General features: G+C 46.6%; 1 protein-coding gene across 2 annotated transcripts in view; it reads left to right on the forward strand.

Annotated features, from left to right (window-relative positions):
* The first annotated feature begins 3,071 nt into the window (after positions 1-3,071).
* LOC126109848 (myosin light chain 1) overlaps positions 3,072-23,430 on the forward strand; it is a 63,485-nt gene continuing 43,126 nt past the window's right edge. For both annotated transcript variants that reach the window (XR_007523737.1, XM_049914914.1), the window contains exon 1: positions 3,072-3,201. Coding sequence is in view for 1 of the 2 variants with exons in the window: in XM_049914914.1 (XP_049770871.1) it covers positions 3,199-3,201 (3 nt within the window). In the remaining variant the exon portion in view is untranslated. The remainder of the gene's footprint in view (positions 3,202-23,430) is intronic.

Raw genomic sequence — 23,430 nt, forward strand, 5'->3', positions numbered from 1 at the left:
CATTTCGGTAATTATTTATGAATCTCTTCAACCAGTTAAGTGAAAGTGGTAATGTAACACCTAGACAACTTAACAGAAGGAAACAAGTGACGACAGAGAGGGAGAAATCAATGTTCTTAGCGCTACTGCAGTTGATTCGTACATTAGCTCCCGCGTAGTCACACGAGGAAGTGGCAAGTATCCTACGCATTCTCCATCGATATACGTTCCATCCCTGTCACATCTCTCTCCATCAACAGCTGCATAGAAGCGATTATTAGGATCGTGTTAATTTCTGTACATTTGCATTAATACAGCGTACTCCTTAGGTATCTATTTTGTTTAGTAATGAAGCCTTTTTTACCATTCATTTCAGGTAAACCGCCGAAACACGCACTATAGGTCTGTTGACAATCCCCGTTGGCTTCATCACGTGGAACGTCAGCGTCCACAGAGTATATAAACGTGTGGTGTGGGATGGTGAACCATCAGTTCATAGGACCTCTTTTCATAGAAGAAACACTGGACGCGCACAAGTATCGCAGCCCCCTAACAGACCATCTTCCACGGATGCTAGAAGACGTTCCTCTGCAGACTAAGAGGAGCCTCTGATATTAACATGATGGCTGTCCAGCGAATAGTGCATGTCCTCACGGATTGTCTCCAAATTGTTGGATTGGACGCAGAGGACCCGTTCCCCTGATTTGACGCCTGTAGACTTTTTTCTGTGGGGAAAGCTGAAAAACGCTATCCCTAAGGACATACCGACTACACCCGATGATATGCAACGAGGTATTACTGCAGCCTACTCGGACACCTTCGCTGGAATACCAGTACGTGTGCAGCCGTCGCTCCATACTAAACTGGAAGCGTGTGTTGCCACTGCCGGCGATCATTTTGAACACAAGCTGTGATGATCAGAATCCACGTAACTAGTGTATGCACTTGTGTTGTTCCTTAGTGCTTACAGGACACTTTTTACTCCATACAAAATAATAGCCCAGACAAATTATTTTCAGAAAAGGCTTTCTGATACTTAAACTGATGTCAGATGTTAATAAATTCCTCTTTTTCACAAACGATATTCTTCCTATTGCCAATCTGCGTTTTATAAGGTCTCTATTTTGACCATCATCAGTTCTTTTACACTCAAATAGTAAAACTCATCTAATCCTTTAATGACTCACGTCCTAATCTAATTCCCTCGCCGACGCTTTCTTTAATTCGACTGCATTCCATTACCCTCGGTTTTGTTTTCTTGATGCTCACATCACAGCTTGTGTTCGAGGCCCTATCCATTCTGCTCGAACCGCTCTTCCGAGTCTTTTTGCAGCGACATCTCTCACAGAATTACAATGTCTGCGCAAACCTTACAGTTATTATTTCCTCTCCTCAAACTATTTCCTTTCGAAATTCCTCCTTGACAACGTTCAGGTCGAATGATACTGGAGACAGGCAACAAACCTGTCTCACTCCCTTCTCATCTATGGCTTCCGTTTCATGTCCTTCGGAAAACTTAAATCGGGAGACGTGGCTGGGAAGTGGAGTCCTGCCCCCCTCCCAAAACGTGCCCAGTTTCCAAACCACCGCACCAGCTGACTGGGCGGGTGATATGTCGGCGGTGATGTGGTTTTAGGGCTCTAAACTGCGCCCGTCAGTGCGCATCTGGTGAGACAAATTTGTTAATATTTATAGCATGATTCCGTAGTGATGTTACAGACATTCAGAGACGATGCAGAAGGGTAAAGGGACGCTAGTCCGGAAACGACTGAGTCGAAAGTTATGGGCGAAAATCGTTCTGACACCTCCGACAGTGGTACCGGTACTGTTGTTGCTAGCATTGTAGGTCAGACAACTGTCAGAGGTGGTAGTATGGATCTCAACGAGAAAAAAGACGTCCAGTAAACACGGGCTCTAAACCGCATGCATGAAGAGCTGTGAGCATCGGTTCATCTTCGATACTGTGAAACACGTCACTTCCTCTGAACAAGTACGAATTCGGAGGTCATGTTCACTCGACTTTTTTTTCTTGTTTTGGTCCGCACTATCACCTCTGAATGTTGCCTACCCTACAATTTAGCATCAACAGTAACGCTACATATATTCAGAGGCGTAGAAGGAATTTTCGCTTATAACTTTCGACTAAGGCGATTCCGGACGAGCCTCCCTCACTTCAAACTGATACGTTAGGCTTTTCCATCGTCGCTATAAGTTTGTAGCATCGTCGCCAAATCACACAATGGATGTGTTACGGCACTCATGTGAATACGTTTGTTTGATTCGCCAGATAGTAGTAGACCGGCAGAGATCCTACGGTGGTTTGGTGATGAATGACAGAACAGTTTGACGTTTCACTACAAGTGGATCTGGGCACACTTGGGTGTAGTCAAGGTCCACCAAACGGTCTGACGTTTTTCTGAGTGACAACAGTGATTGTCCTGCGGAGCGGGACGCGGGATCCCTTCGCGAAGAATTTCTTCGTCCGCCTCAACAGCTGTGAGGTCAGCGCGGCGGATTACTAAACGAAGGGGTCCGGATTTACATACCCGACCGCTTCGGAGATTTTCTACGCCCAGGGGTCGGTTGTCGTGTTGTCTTTACGTTGTTATCGTCATAATTGACACTGCGCTATTGAGATCGCTGTATGGGTAAAGAAAGCATTTCTTCCTAGGGGGCGGGAAGCCGTCGGCATGCCGTCATCAGATATGCCCGTACGTGGGGATTTGCCATACACTTGAGAAGATTGCTCTTACGTGCTGAAATTTTTACGTACGTTCAAAAATTTTGTTCAAATCGCTGCCACCTGAGTCACGAAGATGAAACGGAGCAAATTACACGCTACGGGATTTCTCTGGAGAGGTAGCTGGTGTGAACGGGACCGATTGCTGCCGCCGCGCGCGTCCACTAGCGCGCACGTTGCGGTGATTAGTTCAGGGGGACGTCTAATTCGGTTGCAAAACCAGTGACGGCTTATCGCCGCCACGCCGATACGTTCGCCACTCGGCCTGGAATACGGGGCTGCGGCCGCCTTCCGCCGCCAGGGCTGCCAGAGGCACGCTCGTTATAACTCGGACACCTGAAACCCGGCCGCGACTCGCGCGCCATCTGCGAGCGCGCCGATAAAAACTGCCGGCGGGCCCGCGCGCCACCGCACTTCTAGTCCGGACCCGAGGCTTCCCGCAGTGCAGCCCGATCCAAACTTCTCTTCTCGCTGACGACATGGTGAGTACAGGACATCTGCGCTGACAGTGGGCCAATTGCGCACTGCTGCCACTACCACCGCCGAGACTGTTTTGTACGAGTCTTTCTCAAACGGGGTTGCTACCGTGTGTGACGGAGGGTCTAGGTTCGAACCCGGCGCGGCTAAGTTTATTTTATTTTTTTTTTTTTTTTGGGGGGGGGGGGGGGCGGTCAACAGGGGAATTACTTGGAAGAGAATTTTGCAGCTCCGCTTTCGTAAGGCATTAACGGTGGGGATAGGAGTTTGCTGGACGCGTGTGCTGCCGTGTGATGGAGCAGTGAATGGAAAGAGTTACGTAGTCGCGTGCTCCCAGTGCTGGCGATAGATTTTTTAGGTTTTTTTTTAAATATAATGAAACAAATGCAGTTGTTTTAACTAGACACGGTCTTGGGAAGAGGTGCACAATTCAGTTTGCGACATTTTCTCTCTGGCTCAGTGGGTGACTGGCTGACTATAAACTGGAAGGTTGGCAGTTCGGTCCCAGACCTGTGTTCTTGTTCTTGCACCAAACGTCGGAGTTTAGGTTCGTTTGCTGCTTGAAGTCAGGATTTATTGGATTCATCAATTCGGTTTGCCAACATTTCTGCTCGTCCTAGGTAGTAGTGGACTATTCATTCTGGTATTCTTTCGTTGGACACCCACAGTAGGTGGTTTCACAATTCATCTCTGTAGCCTACACTCTTTTAAAAGATGTCTATTGCGCGACTTTTAAAACGCCAGTTTCTTCTGAGATTTTCCTTCAGTGCCCTGCTGCGCAGACACAGGCTTTGTGCAGCTCCTGGCAGAGTTCCAGCACACTTTTTTAATCTCCGACAGCTTCCCTCGCCTGCACTAATCTGATTCTAAACGCTTCCCTTGCTTCCCCACCTTGATTTATCTTGCTCTGTAGGTGGGAGGTAACGCCCACTTCTTCCGCTGTTCCAGCCTCAATTCATTTATTGCAAATCATTACACTCCTTTAAAATGTTCATACTCACTTTCATCTTTATGTTCTTCATCACTAATCGATATTCTCCCTTATATTGCTGTGTTTCTTTTTCGCTTTTAGTCCCATACTGAAACGTTTTCTCGCTTTCCTTCTTAATTCTTGAATGCGCAAGTTAAATAGTGTTGCCGCTAAGCGACATGTTGCCTTAGATACCCCATAGTATTTGATTTTATATTCCACTCATTGCACTCATCCTGTTTTTTCTTTACAGGTGTTGTATATTAGTCTGCATTCTCTCTATTTTGTCTGCAGTCTTCTCGGAACGTTCAACATATTACTCGACTAGATAAACTGTTCTTTTTTTTCCCTCGGTGTCCACGATTGAAATATTTCTTTCATTCTTTCTCACTTCACTATGTTTGCGTTAAATAGCATATTTGGGAAAATTACAATCACAGTCAGGAGCTGTCGTGCAGCACGCGTAACGGATGTCCACTATGTACAGTACGGAGGAATTTTTTTAAAAAATACCTTACCGTCTATTTTAATGGGGACTGAAATATGAATTTTGTTCATTAAGTGCGAAACTTGGAGTTAAGGGAACAGTAACGAACGAGGACAGCGAAAGGTGATGAAATAAATACCATACCAAATAATGTACGGTAAAATGAAGGTATACATTAATAAAGAGGACAATATATAGCGAAGGATGCACTGCGACTGTAAACCTATGAAACCAAATTCCGTGCTTACTCGAGAAGACATTATAGCTATACCACCAATGTCGGAGACAGGTTTCTTTTAAAAAATCTATAACTGTAAAATAAAAAATGGGTCGACAATGACGCCATTGCTCTGAAATATTCTGCACACGCAAAAATTCTTCTACATTTAGTTTTTGACTTGTAGCCTTTAGTTACTACTTGAATCGACGGGACTAGATACGGCCCGAGGCTGGTGTCGGCAGCAAGTGGCAGACTACAAACCCCAGAGTATGGGGTTCGATCGTTACGATATTTTCAGTCACTGCCGCTTCTTCTACCTCTGGCAGTGACGTCTGCCGAGCTGCACCGTGGTACGGAGTCGACCCCGAGCAAACGACATCTCTTACAAAAATGCACGGTGCTGTGTATGAGAGTCACGTAGCTAAAAGATCCGTAACACTGAGTGAATTGAGAACTTCGGCACTGTCGAAATAGGATAGTATCTGGCTCGGCTGGTACGAATTGTACACGAATGATTCCAAACTGTACGTCTCTGCGGGAACCGCAGTTTTTGACGGTCAAACAGGGCGTGGATAATCTTTCCTAGTGTCGATGCTATCCGCAGAGTTTTACGCCATTCGTCGAGCAACGGTTCGCATAGTCGACTGAGGAAGTCGACGAGGCCTCGGTGCGCACTGACTCGAGGAGTACCCTACAAGTGTGTTACGAGAGCAGCCAGGAGAGAAAATGTTGATCCCCGGGCACGCGATGTACTGCCAAGTCTCTGTCGTGCAAAAGACCGGCCTCAAAGGATGCATCTTTTATGAATATCGAGACGTGTTGGAACTGGTACAATATTTTAAAAGTTTGGGACTGTTTACATTTTAGCCGGCCGGAGTGGCCGAGCGTTTCTAGACGCTACAGTCTGGAACCGCGCGACCACTACGGTCGCAGGTTCGAATCCTGCCTCTGGCATGGACGTGTGTGATGTCCTTAGGTTAGTTAGGTTTAAGTAGTTCTAAGTTCTAGGGGACTGATGACTTCAGAAGTTAAGCGCCATAGTGCGCAGAGCCATTTGAACCATTTTGGATGCCGCATTTTTTATTCGACAGTCTGAAATTACTTCCTCGTATGATTAAATCCAGGGTGTCTAACAAATTACGGAAACGACGTTCGAAAATCTTGACAAATAATAATTAATATTTCGATAATGTTAGGTTGAAACTGAAAACTGCGTACCTAGAAAGGAAAAGAAAAATCAGAACGATTGAGAAAATAATGTTGTATATTAAGAAAAATGATCAAGGAATATTTCCGCCACTTTAATACCCCACGACGTGGAGGAACGACGATAAATCGACAACACTTTGTTTGCTTAAACTTTTAACAGATTTGTTTTATATCTTTAGTACTTTCTATTTTTTTAATATTGACTGCGAAATCTAAAGCTGTAGAAACCGTGTTTCGAGATGTACTTTTTCGGGGCTGGTTAGGTCAAGTGTAGGCCAGGGCCAGATGAGCGACTTCTGGCCGAGGCGAGGAGAGGCGCAGGCGCCCGCCCGGCTCCGCAGCCGTGGCGGCACGAGCCGCCCTGCCCTGCTCCGCCTCGCCACTCCAGTCCTGCGGAGGACGTCTTTTCGACCTCCAAGTCTGACGCTTTCCCCCCACTCTTCTAGCGCAGAAAATGGCATTTTCCTTTTTCATCTGGTGTGTTTGGAACCACGGATTAAGTAAAGAAGTACCCAGCTGCAGTGCAGCGTGGCCGTGTCGTTCAAAGGCTACTGCGGTTGTCTTGCCGTGTAATGTGGAAGTATAATCAGCAGTCCGTGAGAGTCTCGATCCACAGCAAAAAATGTAACCGTACAGCATCGCTGCATTAGCTGTGAATCGTAGCTGTCAAAACCACAACAAAAACGCTGCCGGCGATAAAATTCCTAGCTTACATCTGCGAACAGCAGCAATTAGTAGAGATTGCGATACACATTTTAAAACTTGGCTGCAATTGAAAATGACCTATGCAACACTAAGATTACAAGACAGCGACAGCGACAGTAAGTATTAGCAAACAGTAAAACAAAATCGTTATTAGTTATAATGTTACAACTTTTAACGAGGCGTATTTGGTTGCAGATAGCCTGAAGTAGGCGATAGTGCCGAAATAGGCCTACCGCTAAACGTGTAGCAACCAACAGTTGTAACAGCACTCTGGTACATTACCGTCTTTTATTTTATTTATCTTTATTTGTCAACTGGCGTGTGCAGCGTGGTCGAAAACAGTGTGAAAAGGTTGTAAGGGTGTTGCAGGGTAGGCTGTGCTGAGAAATAATTATCGTCAAAAAAATTCGATACGTTGCACCGTTTCCGACGTAATTAGCGTTGACCTGAGCCAATCAGGTCACTGCCCGCGCAAATTCAAGCATGTGCATGCGGTAATGTACAGACAGCTGTAGGTCGCCGAGTTACCACTTTTCGAAAAGTGCATTTCCCGGAAGTGATAGATTTAAACTAGGCGAGCAACCTAGGAAACCGGCACGCTGCTTGAATTTGCGAGCACAGCTACCGGATTGGGTAAGGTCAGTGCTAATTAAATCGCAAACGGCGCGACGTATCCATTTTTTTTCTTGACAATTATTTCTCAGCACAACCCGCCCTGCAACACGCTTACAAGCTTCTCACACTATTTCTGACCACCCTCTACACATTTTCTGATGTACAAGATTAGTTCTCCATTCAACGATGTTTCGGAATTTTTACGCTTTCATTACTCGGCATTAGATAATACCTTTAGTGTATTCGATACGGTACGTTTTGTATTAGGCCCTGTACATTTTTGTGACTTAAAAAGGCAAATGCACCACAACAGGCAAAATGAAGGCACTACGGAACTGCTTACGATTTCAAAACGCTTAGTAAACATTACGGGAGACACTATTAGTACATTATGGACACTGTGCTTTCCTGCTAAAACAAAACGTTCTAGAAAGTAGATTGTAAAAATTTTGCAGTACCATTTATACGTTATAGTCGGTCCCGTTAAGCACTAAAGGTAACATGTCGAAGTTGAGATTCTGTAGGAGGATACTAAGACAAAATTTCTGATTGGTGTGATGAATGGCAGCTAGCTCTAAACGTAGAAAAATGTAAGTTAATGTGGACGAGTAGAAAAAACAAACAAGTAATGTTCGGTTACAGCATCAATAGTAGTGACTACTTGACACAGGCACGTCGCTTAAATATATAGGCGTAACGTTGCAAACCGATGTGAAATGGAAGGAGCATGTGAGAATTGTGGCAGGAAAGGCGAATGGTCGACTTCGGTTTACTCGGAGAATTGTAGGAAAATGTGGTTCATCTGTAGAGGAGGCCGCATATAGGATATATCCTTGAGTAATAATCGAGGGCTTGGGATCCGTACCAGGTCGGATCGAAGGTAGACACGGCAGTAGTTCAGAGGCGGGCTGCTAGATTTGTTACTGGTAGGCTCCAACAATACGCAAGTGTTACGGAGATCGCGAACTCAAAAGGGAATCCCTGGATAGAAGGCGGCGTTCTTTTCGAGGAACTCTATAGATTAAGTTTAGAGAAGCGGCAGAACGATCTGCGTATGGATAACGAAGACAAGATACGAGAAATTAGGGCTCATAAGGAGGCATACAGACAGTCGTATTTGCGAGTGGAAGAGTAAAGGAAATGACAAGTGGTACCATCCGCCACTCGATTACGAGCAGACGAGTGCGGGGCGGTCGCTGCGGCTCCAGTCCCTCCCCTGGCCACCGGTGCCGCAGACGCCGGCCGCTGGCTGAGGGAAGCGTGATAGGGAAGGCACGCCGCGCTCCTCGCAGGCACTGACTGGCACGTGGGCGGGCGGCTGCTGCGGCGTCCGCTCTGGCGGAACAACTCCGCAGAACTATATACGACCGTAGTGATGGGGATAACCTTGCAACCAGTCTCAACCTCGTGCAGAGAACGATTTATTCGACTGTAAGCAGTTCGGAGCCTAAGGGCACATCTGCCGACGGCGGCACTCGTTTCACCTGTAAACTGGAGTCCTGTTTAAGTTAGCCGGCATCAGACAGCCAGCGGCGGCTACAGCACTGAGACCACTGCCGTTTGCGCCCCCACTGCAACTGCGTAGCTTTAAAACAGTAGACTTTGACAGACGCGAAAAGAAAAAGCTGACCGACAGAATGCAAACCCCTATTCCGAGACGAATGTATTACGAAAACTACACGAATCATGTCTGGGTGCTGTTTTCTGTCACCAAAACAAGGAAAAGTCTCATATACACTGAAATAGTTCATATCGGTATCACTTCTGCAATATTGTCGTTACGCTGCACATCTGGTTGCAGTTCCGAATAAGATTCTAATGAAAATGTCATGACCAGCACACATGCACAGTAAATGTTTTAAACATGCTCTTCCTGCTTCTTTTCGAACAGACAAAAAAAATGGCTGAGCACTATGGGACTTAACTTCTGAAGTCATCGGTCCCCTAGAACTTAGAACTACTTAATCCTAACTAACCTAAGGACATCACATACATCCATGCCCGAGGCAGGATCGAACCTGCGACCGTAGTGGTCACGCGGTTCCAGAGCGAAGCGCCTAGAACCGCACGGCCACACCGACCGGCTCGAACAGACAGAACTTCAGAAGCCACATACGGTGTCGACAGCTTTCGCAGGCGGAACGGCAACAGAGACATACCGGATCAGGCGAATCGCCCACTCCTTGAAGGAAGAAGAAAAAGAAGAAGAACTTGTAAGCTGCGATTGAAACTGTGGGCACCTCGTCGAATCGCCACATAACGTAGCTGCAGCTGTGTGTATAAAGATGGGTCAGCTTTGGTTGCCGTTTTGTTGACTCGATAAGAAAAATACTACACGAGGGCACTGAAAAGTTGTGACTCGAAAAGTCGAAGCACGTTGCAAACGACTTGCGGCACCTCGTTTCGACTCGAGAAGGAACGTGGCTGCATCGCTAAAAGCAGGAGACAACGAACACTGGCCTCACAACAGCGTGCTGGCCAAGGTGAAGGTTCACCCAACAAGGACGGAAATTATTTCGTCTGCGCCTATTTTCTTGTTACTCACGCGTTACGAACACGATTTCTTTCCTGAAGGAATTATGGAGGACAAAATGTACTGTATCCACTGGAGAGTATTTACAATGGTGAAGATATATTTTCCAAATAAAACTTGCTTACTGCATTTATTTACCAAAGTTACGAATTCTACGACTCACAAATCAATAAAGCGTTGACTCCTCCAAACCAAGAGAAGTGTTAACACCCACTAACTGCAGGTGCTGCCAACGCGAGTACAAACGGCGAGTCCCGAGAGTACTTCCGGCGTTCTTCCCTATTATTCTGTCGATTTACATTTTTTATCACATTCCGTTAGTCACACTCCATGGATCGCACTGATAAAGCCGTATGACCAGAAAAGAAACTACAAACGTGCATTTTATTGAAACGTAGTGAATCCGTAAATATGGGAATGAAAACTGAGCGATGAACAGCAGAGACAAGAAGGGAACAGAAGAAGAAGGGCAGTCTAACAACAACATAGAGGTACTGGGGGGGGGGGGGGGGGGACCGAGGCTGGAGCACAGTAAAAGGATGTGAAGAGGCGTGGAGACCACGACAGGACAACAAATCAGAATGAACTAAATTTGTGGAATATTATAATATTGGTAAGAAAGGCACTAACCTAACAATAAATACTGTGCTGAGACAGTGTGATTAATTTTACATTCGTCGTTGAGAATCACTCTGATAATAAGCACGACTGGAGTAGGAGGAGATGGCCAATAGAAAGATATGTAATATCACCCTAATCAGCTTGTTTCTCACCAAACATGTAATAAGCCTAGGTAAGTTGCTCGAAACACGGGCACCAGGATTTGATTCTATTACACATTAATGTCAAACATTTTCAGTCACTGAAGAAACTAACTTCAGGCATGTTGTTGTACTTTTTGAGAAACTGGAAAGCACATTAATGAGGATATGCACTGTGATTTTTCTAAATATCGAGATCTTTAAAGATATGTGTTGAGAACATTATAGATTTAACACCAGAAACGACTGTTTTAAGATGTTTCTGCACTGTGCAGATGTTAGCTCTTTAAGTCAATTTTCACCAATAGTGAGTCCTTAACTCATGATTGAAAAGAATTTTATATGCAGCATAAAGTACATTCTTCACGTCGATTTGTGCGTTGTTCTCGTCGGAGAAGAGTTAAAATTTCGGTACCTATGCGTAAAGCTTATCTAACTCGTCGCTTGTGATGCCTTGTTAAGACGCACGTAACCGGTATCTGCTAAACTTGCTACAGCCCTCTGAGTAGGCTAATGAGTTACTCGTTGCCTTCCTTGGGAAATTATTTGTGTCGGTTACTCACAGCTGAAACCAAACATATACAGCCTAACTTGAAGCCGTTCGCTCGGCAGTTCTCACGTAGCGGACTTTCCCGGAGGCGGAATTTCGCCTTCTTCGAGAGAATAAAATATGACATTCGGTCTAATTAAGCTCGAGAACATATTTTTGTCATGCTTAGAGACATTATAGAGATCTACCCCATTTGTGAATACCAGAATCTTTTTTATTTTTGTGCGAGATGATGACTTTAAACTTGATAGTTGTTATCAGTTAAAGTCCGTTTCCGAAGCTTATACATTTCAAACACTATGCGACAGCGGAAAAAAAGCACGCTGCCTTTTCAGTGAGCTCACTACTTTTCGAGATGTGACGCGAACAGTTTGAAATCGTTTCTCTGGTGGGAAAAAATCATCCGTTTTAATTAAAATTTTTGCGAGTTGCTTGGCGACACTGTGGGAGACAGAGCCACAGAGAGATGACCGCTACTGACAGTTGACTGCTTGGCGGAACATTGGACCTTAAACGTCAGGCTATAGACATCCTCTGTCTTCTACACGCAACACATTTCCATTATCTTGTTCTTAATGCTAGGATTATTTCTTGCCTTATGTTTCTCAGATATGCGTTAACAAACAGCATTCTTACTAGTCACAATTCTGTTACTGTGGCACTGAGGATACCTAACGCAAGTTAAGTCGCAACACATTTCGTACCTACAAGGAATGCTGTTTAGCTGCAAGTAATTTCTTAAGGGGAGAAGCATGCACTAGGTGGTGGAGAAGCCTACAGAGGAACTTTCAGGAGAGGTCGATTACATCTGCACACAGCTACAAAACGTCGGCCGAACACTCGCTCGCAGCCTTCCCGGGAGCTGACACTTGCTGCCCAGCCGTCTCCCAGCTGCAGGGACAGCCGCCGCAGCCCGTTCTGCCCTCCAGTGACGTGTTTGTCGTCGCCCTCCTCCTCCTCGGGTCATGACAAGAGATCAGTCCACGAGACACCAGCACGGAATTTATTCTCAGGGTTGAAGCGATCTGTAAGTCGTTATCGTGGAATGCTAGAATGCCTGCGTCGAAACTGACAACTCTCTCTGCGATCTGTCGTGACCGTGGCTGTCATCATTTTGAGCAGCTCTTTCGAAAGCGTACAACGTACGTATTTTCTTTCAGCGTTGCTCTGCAGTTTTATTATGTTTTACAACATCAGTCGCTCTGTGTTGTGTGTGTGTGTGTGTGTGTGTGTGTGTGTATGAGAGAGAGAGAGAGAGAGAGAGAGAGAGAGAGAGAGAGAGAGAGATTCGGTGTATGATATTCCTGAGACATTACATGTCCAAAACATTAACAGCAATGGGACACTCGACATCATCATCATCATCATCATCATTATTATTATTCTGCATAGTGGCTCCCGTTGTCGTTTCTGCTTGCTCCTGTTAGCATGCCCGTGTGGATTTTGGTAAGGCGGCTCTAGCTGCTGGATTCCCTCTTCCGCAGTCGATGATTTGCCACCAGGTAACCGCCCTACTTTTTCCGATGCGTACTTGGGTTGTCAGATAGCTACTTATTCGTTGGAAAGTCGGTTAGTAAGGCCGGAGTGAGTTTGTGTGAAGGAGGAGAAATAGTATTGGGCTGGCCAGAATGTTACATATGTACTTGGATGGATACAGTTACCGTGTTGACCAGATCAAAAACAGTAACAGCAGAATCAGGAGATGATTCGTGTATAACAACCGACGGGCGGAAAACCGGCTAGTAAGACGCATTCATAAATTAAGCTGTAAACACTACGGTGAAGCACAGTTTCGGAGATTAGGTTTTCGTCTTCCAAAAGCTGTGCAACATGTAAACGTAGCACACCAAGCCTTTCGACGGCACTGCAACGTCGATCTCAGGAAGTTTATACATAGGCTTTTCACTCACTTGATCCGTAAGGTTAATACACTCAAATATTAAGAGTATACAACTGTGTCCGCGTAACATTTAAATCTGTTTGATGCAACTAGGCATGTTAAGAAAGATGGAATCTAGTTAATAGTACAACATTCCAGTCTGATCTACTGCGAATGTAACATTGAGAAATGTTTATTGTTATGTGACGTAAAAAATTACGTGTTGGTGAAAGTATAAAAAAAAAAAAGAAACAAAGTGCAATGGAGGTCGTGACCAAACGAATGTCGCAAGAAACCGTATGGACAGATTTGCCGTCTGGCCGCTTAACAGCGGCTGAAAAAAATAGTACGAGGAAGCTGTGGTACGTGGCTAGCTTTCTGAGTTGTCTTCATCGCCCTGCCCTCTTTTATTCTAACATTTCTGAAAGTGTTTTCAGTGGTCTGTATGTACGTGTCGCACGTCACAACTTAGAGGGTAATTTGTGGCGGTCGTTTAGTGGTATAAGAACCGTGACAGATCTGCTGGTGGTCGTGTCTAGTTCCCTGACAGGTGCGGATAGCAACGGGTGTAGAGTTTATGCCGAACAGATCAGTGGGAGGGAACGACAACTAGACTCCGTTCAAAACTGGTTCAAATGGATCTGAGCACTATGAGACTTAACATCTGAGGTCATCGGTCCCCTAGAACTTAGAACTACTTAAACGTAACTAACCTAACGACGTCACACGCATCCACGCCCGAGGCAAGATTCGAACCTGCGACCGTAGCAGGAGCGCGGTTCCGGACTGAAGCCCATAGAACCGCTCGGCCACGAAGGCCGGCCTGCCTGGACTCTGTACTCGATACAGCATGTCGTTCAAGACCACTACCACGAGTGTGACTGTTGAGCCGTGTAACACAGCCAGTGAAAATAGTTCCACGCCAATTGTGTAACAGAGAACATTCGTGAATGTCGTTTGCCTGTTCCTATTGTATAAACAGGAAAAGAGAAAGAAGACGAGATCCTGACAACGAAGTCATTAGAGACGGAGCAGGGTAACAAACAGGGTGTCATTGTGAAAAGAACCACTCCGGCATTCGCGTCGAGCAATTCGAGGGAAACCTGTTCCCGACGCGGATTCGAGCCACCGTCCTCAGGAATACCACCCCAGCGCAGGCCAGCCCAGTGTCTGACACGGCCGGGCGTGAAGTACGGAAACTGAATACGCTGGATGGAAACGAGAGGACAGGTGCGGACGAGGCGAGTGAAGACGCCCAGGCACAGCTGAGGTGTCAGTGCGAGCTCTTTGAGAAAGCCGAGTCTGCCGCGTTCAGAGGCCACAGCTGCGAGCGAGTACACGTCGTTGAGGGCGAGCGAAGGCCGGAGGCTCTAGAGGTCAGTGAGTGACAGGCGCTGAACACGGCGCCACGCGTGCATTTCTGAAGCAAAACACGGGTTTTGTGTCAATTGTTGAAACATGCTGCCTGTTTACTATAATTTACGCTTAAAACTAGTTACAATAATACGACAAACTACCACAGAGAAAATGCTGTGGAAGAAGGAATCGAAATAAAAACTAGGCTATATAAAATAAGTTTATTTTTTTGTGGATATAAAATGAAAGCTGGCATTGTCCGTTTTTACGTTATTTACCTTTGAAAATATTTGACTCGTTACAATAACGAGGCTTATTACCGAAAGTACGAAGCTACTGAGCATCCAAAGTTTGTGACTCGTTGGAAGGTTTCTCGCCAGCCAGGCAGGACGCAGCCTGCCGCCGACTTCCGGCGCACCGCTGGGAAGAGCGCCGCTACCCGTCTTACTCGTGCTGTACGAAATGGTGGCCTCAGATTTTTAGCGTCTCCAGTGAAGTCTTTCCTGGAGAAAGGTGCGGAAATATCTGCCCAAATCTTACTGAGACCTCAAAGTGGTCCACAAATTAGCAACTTCGGAAATGTAAACTCTCACACGTCACAAACTGCAGAAATGTACTCGTAGTATCCCGTGACTGCACTATCGACGAGCCACAAATGCAGTCGGTCAACTCGGGAGTAAAAATTTGTAAGGATACGAAATGGAATGATCACACGGTCTCAGTTGTAGGTTAGGAAGCCGACAGAATTCTGTTCATTCGCACGATACTGGAAAAATAAAACTACTCTAGAAACAAGACTGCTTTCAGAACACTTGTGCGACCCATCTCAGAATACTGCTGAAGTGTGCGGGACCCATACTTTCAGGCGACTGTTAGCGGTAATTAGGAAACACCGAGTTCGAGTCCAGGTTTGGCACAAATTTCCATCACTCGTCACGTTCTCGTTCGTAGTGGAGCTGTTACTGCTAAACCTCTTGTCAGAGCGTAGTGACGCACGGAGTACAAAACGTGGACTAACCGGCCGACGGAAGCCTGTAATCCAGCGGCTGTTAGTTCTATCTTCTGCGGACACGAGTCCAAAAACGCTTCATTCCGCACTTACCCTTCACACTACGAAACGTGGTAGCACACCACAGGAAGCTCTTTCTTGTGTGAGATGTTGAAAATGCTGTGTGTTGGGACTGACACTTGGGTCAAGCCGCGATCGCACTGGTTCCCGGATGCGCTGACCGTCCGCAGACAGTACGCGGTGCGGGTGCCAAGACGCTGTGCGAAATGCCCCCACATCCACAAGTCTGGCATGTTTAGCTGTGCAGGACACTTCGCGTCCACATGTTACGAGATCACGCTGGTGGCGAATGTAGGAGTTACTAGTTAACCAGATGTCATTTTCTGCACATCTTGAAATAAACACTTTCGTGTGATGTAGTGTTACGGTCTGTAGCTGTGTTTCCTGTGAGTAATGTACGCTGAAGAACTGCACGAAGTGAATTCTATAAGACATAGTGAGACAGCCTTTCCGGACTCATGTTCCCACTGAGTTAGTAGCAGCACAGTCTGTGGAGCATAACAACTGAGACCTCTCGATACGATACGGAGTGAGTTACTTCTACAAATACACGGTAGTACATCTCATCAGCGGAAAATTTGGCGATACAATTCTTCCCAGTCCGTGGCGTGCCTGGTACAGCAACCACAGATAATATTTCGAAAGGAAAACAGTCTCGGTGGTAGGGGAAACAATATTTTCATTGACTTGTTTCGCCCTTCTGGGGCATCAGAAAATTTTAATATATTTCAAAATTTGCATTCGTCACGTCTGTGGCAACCGTTGTGTGTACCTTAAACACACCGGAGTCAGTTGAAAAACCAGTCCTGCCGTAGGACCACACTTACAGCTTTCGAGAACACGTGGTATGATCTGTACACTAAGCAATAGCTCGTTCCAAACAGACGTTACGAGAGCAAACGCAGAGACACCAATCTGTAAAGTAGGAGGAGTTGTCGAGCATATCTAATTTCAGTTTGTGTTTGAAGTTAATCTTATATTTAAATTGTTTGTATCACTTTTTCTTGTTCTACATATGACGAATGTATCGTTAAGCCGGCCGCGGTGGCCGAGCGGTTCTAGGCGCTTCAGTCCGGAACCGCGTGACTGCTACGGTCGCACGTTCGAATCCTGCCTCGGGCATGGATGTGTGTGATGTCCTTAGGGTAGTTAGGTTTGAGTAGTTCTAAGTTGTAGGGGACTGATGACCTCAGATGTTAAGTCCCATAGTGCTCAGAGCCCTTTGAACCATTTGCATCGTTAAAATGTGATCCGTCTTTCGGTGTCGCCCCGTGTGGAGTGACAGGATTCAGGCGGCCTCCGTGCCGAATACGTATACACTCAAAATTGGGATCGTGCGTGTCATTTTACCGCGGCCTGCCCGATGTTTACGACGACTCAAAAGTCGGTACGGATAGGGCCCTAGGGAGGCAGCAGACGTAACTCTAGCAGCCAGAGCGGTCAGCAGGTAGCGGCCAGCGGCTAGGAGCTACAACAACAGCCGCCCGCCGCCTATTATAGCAGAGGACAGCCTACACTGTGCAAGCCGCGGCGCCAGGAATAGCGCAGCCGGCTCACGCGCTGTGCCGCCCACCGCCCACCGCCCCCGTTCCCGAGGTGAGGTTGCCACACGTGACGCTGCTCCTCCAAATGCCAGGCCCACTCCTCCGCTGCACGACTGTCCGAAGGAGCTCTCGAAAAAGAGGAGTGGCCCACATGTAACACTGCCCACCTGGTCGCGGAGTTTCGATGGCAGTCCTCGAAGAAAAGGCGACTTAGATCTCGCGACAGTCTCTTGGGTATAGTCACACATCCTGCACATACATACATACTACGAAAATCCCCGTACGGTGCGTGGTGGAGGGCATCCTCTACCAGGACTACTCGTTTTCTTTCCTGTTGCACTCGCAGACAGAGCGAGAGAGAGAAACGGCTGTCTGTCTGCCTCCGTAGGAGCGTTGACTTATCGTACCTTATATTCGCGGTCCTTGCGCGCAGTGTATGTTGGACGTAACAGAATCGTTCTGCAGTCAGCTTCAAATGCCAGGTTTCTAAACTTTCTCAATAGTGTTCCTCGAAAAGAACGTCGTCTGCCTTCCAGTGATTCCCATTTGAGTTCCCAAAGCATTTCCGTGACACTTGCGCGTTGTTGGAACGTACCGCTAACCAATCTTGCAGCCCGCCTCTGAATTGCTTCGATGTCTTCCTTTAATCTGACCTGCTGCGGATCCCAAACATTCGAGAACAGATCGCACTAGCTTCCTATATGCGGTCTCTTTTATAGATGAACCACACCTTCCTAAAATTCACCCAGTAAATCGTCTTCCCTACTACAATCCTGAGGTTCGTTCCCTTTCGTATCGCTTTGTAGCGTTACGCCCAGATATTTAAACGATGTGACTGTGTCGAGCAGGGCACCACTAATACTGTACTCGAACGTTACAGGTTTGTTTTTTCTACTCACTTGCATCGACTTACATTTTTCTACGTTTAGAGCTAGCTACTACCATTCATCCACTAACTAGAAATTTTGTCTAAATCACCTTGTCTCCTCTTACAGTCACCCAACTTGGACACCTTACCGCGAACCGTAGCGTTTTCAGCAAATAACCGCACACTGCTGCACACCCTATCCGCCAGACACCCTCGTCTCTGATGAACGCTCGCCGTCGAACAACATACACGGTACTGTTACCAAAGAAATCTTCGAGCCACTCACGTGTCTGGGAACCTATTTCCTATGCTCGTACCTTCGTTAACAATCTGCAATTTTCGGAAATCTATAAATATGGAATCTGTACTCCAACAAAACTGAGCGGCCGTTCTACTTACACCTTCACGTACTTCGCACAAGGACGAGAGAGATTAGAGATGCACGCAGAGTAAAGTGGCTCCCTCCTTCCTCAGAATGCGAATGCCAGGCCAGGCCAGTGTACAGACGATCGTCCGCCGCCCACTGTGCGGTGAGAGACGCGCCTCTCTCGAGGACCTTTCAGCGGTCACCTGCACTCCTAAAAATGAAGGCGTGTTTCCAAAAATACATTGCCTTATGAAATAAGCTATTGTCAAGGTAGTAGGCGAATTTTTGTTTGATTTCCTGTATTGTCTAATATTGCTTCCAACGAACCACATTCTCATAGAACAGCACAGTGAACTTGATAAATTCCTTCACCGAAATGAAAAAAGCCACCTAACGTTGTCTGACGGAGGGTACTTCTGTTAAAACAAACTGATCCAGCCCTTCATTGGCATCCTCGCGAGTGGCGCGTGGGAAGAGTGATTGTCAGTAAGCCTCTGAATTTTCTCAACCTGGTCATTTCGCGAGACGTGTATGAGAGGAAGTAAAAGCAGTCAGACTCTTCCCGGAAAGTACTCACTCGAAATTTCCGTAGCAAAGTTCTCCGTGATGTGGAACGCCTCTCTCGCAGCGCCTGCCCCTGGAGTTCGTTGAGTATCTCGCGCCGGCTAAACGATCCCGTGCCGTGACGCGCCGCTATTCGTTGGATCGTCTCTGTCTCTTCTATCAGTCCTATCTGCAGAGGGTCGCAGAACAGTACTCAAGAATCCGTCGAACAAGTACATTGTAAGCCACTTCCTTCGTGGATGACTTACACTTCCTTCAGATTATTGCTCTTAACGTCAGTCTGCCATCTGATTTTCCTACTATTTGTTTTATGTGGTCATTTCTCTTAAGGTCGTTCTTGACATAGTTACTCGCAGATATTTTACGATGAGATTTCCAGCAATTTGTCATCAATAGTGTAGTCGTGCAGTAGTGAATTTCTTTTCCTATGTAAGAGCAATATTTCACAATCCTCTGCAAGGTCATTCTGCAAATCCTTAGTGTCTCCTGGCGTTATTTTCTTGTAGACAACTGCATCATCCGGAAACAGCCTTAAATAGCTTCCGACGCTTTCTACTAGATCATTTTACATATATTGTAAACAGTAAGGACCCTCGCACACTTCCTTGAGGTACTCCTGAGGATACCTTTACATCTGTCGATTTTCAGCCGTTAAAAGTGACGTTGAGTTCTGCAAGGAAGTGTTGGATCCAGTCGCAGATCTGCTCCGATATTCGATAAGAACGTATTTTCTCGCGGGACGGTGTCAAATGCCTTCTTAAACGGCGTCAGCCAGAGCGCCGTTGTCTACGGCGCTGTGGAGCTCAGGGACGAACATCTCTGTTTGCGGAATCCATGTTGATTTTTATAGAAGAGATTTTCGTTTTCCAAATACCTGATAACAAATGAGCACAAAACATGTTCCATAATTCTACACCAGACTGAAAGATATAGGCCTATAATTACGAGCATCTGTCTTACAATCCTTCTTGAAAACGGGAATGACGTGCGCTTTTTCCCAGTTGCTAGGTCCCTTTCGTTGCTCCAGCGATCTAAGATTAACTGCTGCTAAAAGAGGAACAAGTACTTTCACATAATCTTGTAGAATGTTATGCGTCAATCATTCTGGTCCAGATGTCTTTCCACTACCGTGTTACGATCTTCCGCGGCGAAACAATTGCGGATACCGAATTCAGCACTCTTTTCTCTGCTATATCTCGTTTCGGTGACAGTATGGTCACTGAGAATAGATGATTTCGAACAGAACCGGAGGAAGTGGCTTACAAGGCGCTTGTTCGACCCATTCTTAAGTATTGCTCGTCTGTCTGGGATCCTTAGTAGTTAGGACTGATAGAAAAGATAAAGAAGATCCAACGAAGAGAGGCGCGTTTCGTCGCGGGGTCGTTTATTCGCGTAAGAGCGTTACACAGATGCTCAGCAAAATCCAGTGGCACGCGGTACGATAGAGCCGTCGTGCATCATGGAGAGGTTTAGTACTGACATTTCGAGAAAACACTTTCCGGGAAGAGTCGGACACCATATTAGTTGCTCCGAAATACATCGCACGAATGACCACGATGGCAAGATTCGAGAAATTATAGGCAATACAGAGGGTTACCGACAATCATTCTTCCCACGTGTCATTCGCGAGTGGAACAGGGATCAGTTAGTGGTAGCAGAAATACCCTCCGCCACACGCTGTTAGGTGGTTGCGGAATATGACGTAGACGTAGAATTGAGAGAAAATCGTCCGGCGCCTGTAGATATGCCTCTCTTTCGAGCTCACATCTCAATGAGGGCATTTTAATAACCAGCTGCAGTCCTAACAACGAAGGTGCGTTTCCAGACGTACACTGGCTTGCGAGATAAGCTGGTGTCAGATACATCTTGAAAGCCATCCCGTGCCAGCTGCTCGCCCACAGGCCACAGACCCGTAATTTGCGGGAATCGCGTGGCCTTTGTGCAGACGTTGTCTGGTGGTGGCACGTGCCTCGGAAAGCTACCGAGGACCTGACGCGTCCACGCCGCGCACACCCGCTGCTGTACCGCGTTCCAGGACGCCGTCACGCAGCTGTGCTCGTCGTGTCTTGTCTTACCAGTGTAGAGGGCGTCCCAGGAGGGGTGGACAGGAGCCGTTACTCCGAGCAAAAATTGTTTATTGAGCGTGGGCTCTAAAGGCCGTACCGTAACAGCTATGAGCAGTTCTTTAGAAGTGTGAAACAGATCTCTTCTGCTGTAGCGTCTTTGGTTTCCATATTTTGGGAACAGATAGTACGGACGAAAACAAGGGAAAAAAAGTATAGTAAACGTGGGCACTACAACTCATAGCTTAAGAGGTACAGCCACTGGATCACAGGGTCCCAGTATCAATTCCCGGCCGGGATGGGGATTTTTTATGCCCGGGGACTGGGTGTTTGTGTTGTCCTCATCGTTTCGTCGTCATCATCATCATCATCATCATCATTATTATTATTATCATTCGTGGCTAGACTGGACTACGTATAAAATTGGAGAATGAAAAAAAATTGGTACTTTGTACGGGCGCAGTTGAGCGCCCCACAAACCAAACATAATTAGGAACTACGAGCACCTATTCGGTAGAAGATATTTGTTTTACAGTATCGGTGATGAAGAAGTGCTCACAGCACTTACGGCATGCGCTTTAGAGCCCACGTTTATTGGACATTTTTGCTCCGAACGTTCGTTACTGTCGTATCGCTGAATTCTGCTCACTCCTCCTCGGATACCCCGTACACGTCCCAGACTGCTGTGCGCTCTTTTGGACGGTTCTCGACGATATCCTATCGAACTAAAAGCCAACCATCTCTCGCCTCTCGATCGAATTAGGCCACAAACGTAGCAAGGGACGGGCTTTTTAGACACGAAAAACCGTGTACCTGAACTTGACAAACTGGCGTAGAAATGCACATTTCGAACGGAAAAACCTAAAACTGTCCGCTCCCTTTCATTAGATTTTCATGCTGACACGTAAAGAACATTTGTTACGGATCGCTGGATGAACATCTGCCGATATGTGTTATTCATAATATCGAAATACCCGTTCTAAAGGAGGAAAGAAATTTACGAGTAATTTAAAACCGTTATATCTCGAAAAGTACGAGATGTACTAAAATCAGTTTTACGTCTATTTGGAGATGATGAATTATATTTCAATCGTGGTGAAGAAGATGTGCTTAGTTGACAGTCAGAGTTAGGGTAAAACGACCTCTAAGTCTGACTAGTTTTTTGGCGTCGCACTTCGAGAAGCGACCGATCTTGTCGCGTAACAATGTATTTCTGAGCGTAGATTATACTGGCTAAGGTAAGGCACGATGCCTCAGCTTGGGCTGACGGCATCGGAGCGACACTTGTGGCGCCCGAGTTCCTGCCAGAGCATTCGGGCCAGTGTGGTGAGGTGAGCCGAGGCGAGGCGAGGTGCGTGGTGGGCGCATTCCGCCGCACGCGGGACGGGAATAGCGCGGCCAGACGGAGCCGCCAGCCGCTGCCTGCTTTTGGCCGGCCAGCTCATTGACGGCTGCGCCTGCCACCCTGTCTGTGCCAGCGGCTGCTGGCCAAAGCTCGGCCGGCCTCGTCGTAACGACCTCTCCATTTCACTCGGCACCGACGTCTCCCAAGGACGGCCTTCTAACTCTTTCTCACAAGCTGTCAGCATACCACGCAACTGGGATGGCACACTGCCGTCGCTTTAAATTTTGTCATTTCTAGCATTCTGTACCTCAGACAGTAAAAAAGGAGCCCTTATACGATCACTTCCTTGTCTGTCTGACGTCTGTCCCACTATTGAGATCTCTTTTTGTCAGGAACGAATAGAGGTGCCGAAGTGAAATTTATGTGCCGTACTAAAGTCTACAGCTCCTCGGCAGTGTAAAAATTTAAGCCTCTGAGCCAATACAGTCGAAACATATCGAAGTTTCTTGGTGCTCGCAAACTCATTCGTCGAAACTGATAGGCTGTTTCCTACTGACCTAGAATCGCGAAATTTGGCAAGAAGCGACGTTGCACAATACTAGTAAAGGAAAACGCCAAAACTGTTAATTTGTAATTATATCGCACAATTCATTTGTCATATTTCTTTGCCATTACGAAGCTACATTACATTCGTAAGCTGTGAAAAGTCTCAGCAACTAATCTGGGGTTTCTGATCTGGTTGACAGTAACAGGTGGAATGATCCGTAAGAGAGGCCTGCGTACGTAATTTACAAATATTTCGTGCTAACTGGCTGAGCTACTTTGAAACAGAGTCGTCTGCCGCTGTAGAAACGGTGCTTCTGACACCTAGCGGTGATAAGCGAAAGGCAGGCCGCCACACTGCCGCCCTGACGATCTGTGTCTACGACTCGCACGGCATCTGCAATGTTTCAGAGCAAAGTAGTATCGGTAACTCGTACAAGACCGCACTTCCATTGTTCGGGATGAGATCCGATGTCCCGTAAAATAGCTCCTGGAGCATTCCACAGAACAATCTGACATCTGCGCAACGACAGACAGCCTTATCGCCGGCTGTGCCGTTTTCTTCTCTGGAGACTTCCGTCAAATC

The sequence above is a fragment of the Schistocerca cancellata genome, chromosome 12 (assembly GCF_023864275.1).
Source record: "Schistocerca cancellata isolate TAMUIC-IGC-003103 chromosome 12, iqSchCanc2.1, whole genome shotgun sequence".
Taxonomy (NCBI): domain Eukaryota; kingdom Metazoa; phylum Arthropoda; class Insecta; order Orthoptera; family Acrididae; genus Schistocerca; species Schistocerca cancellata.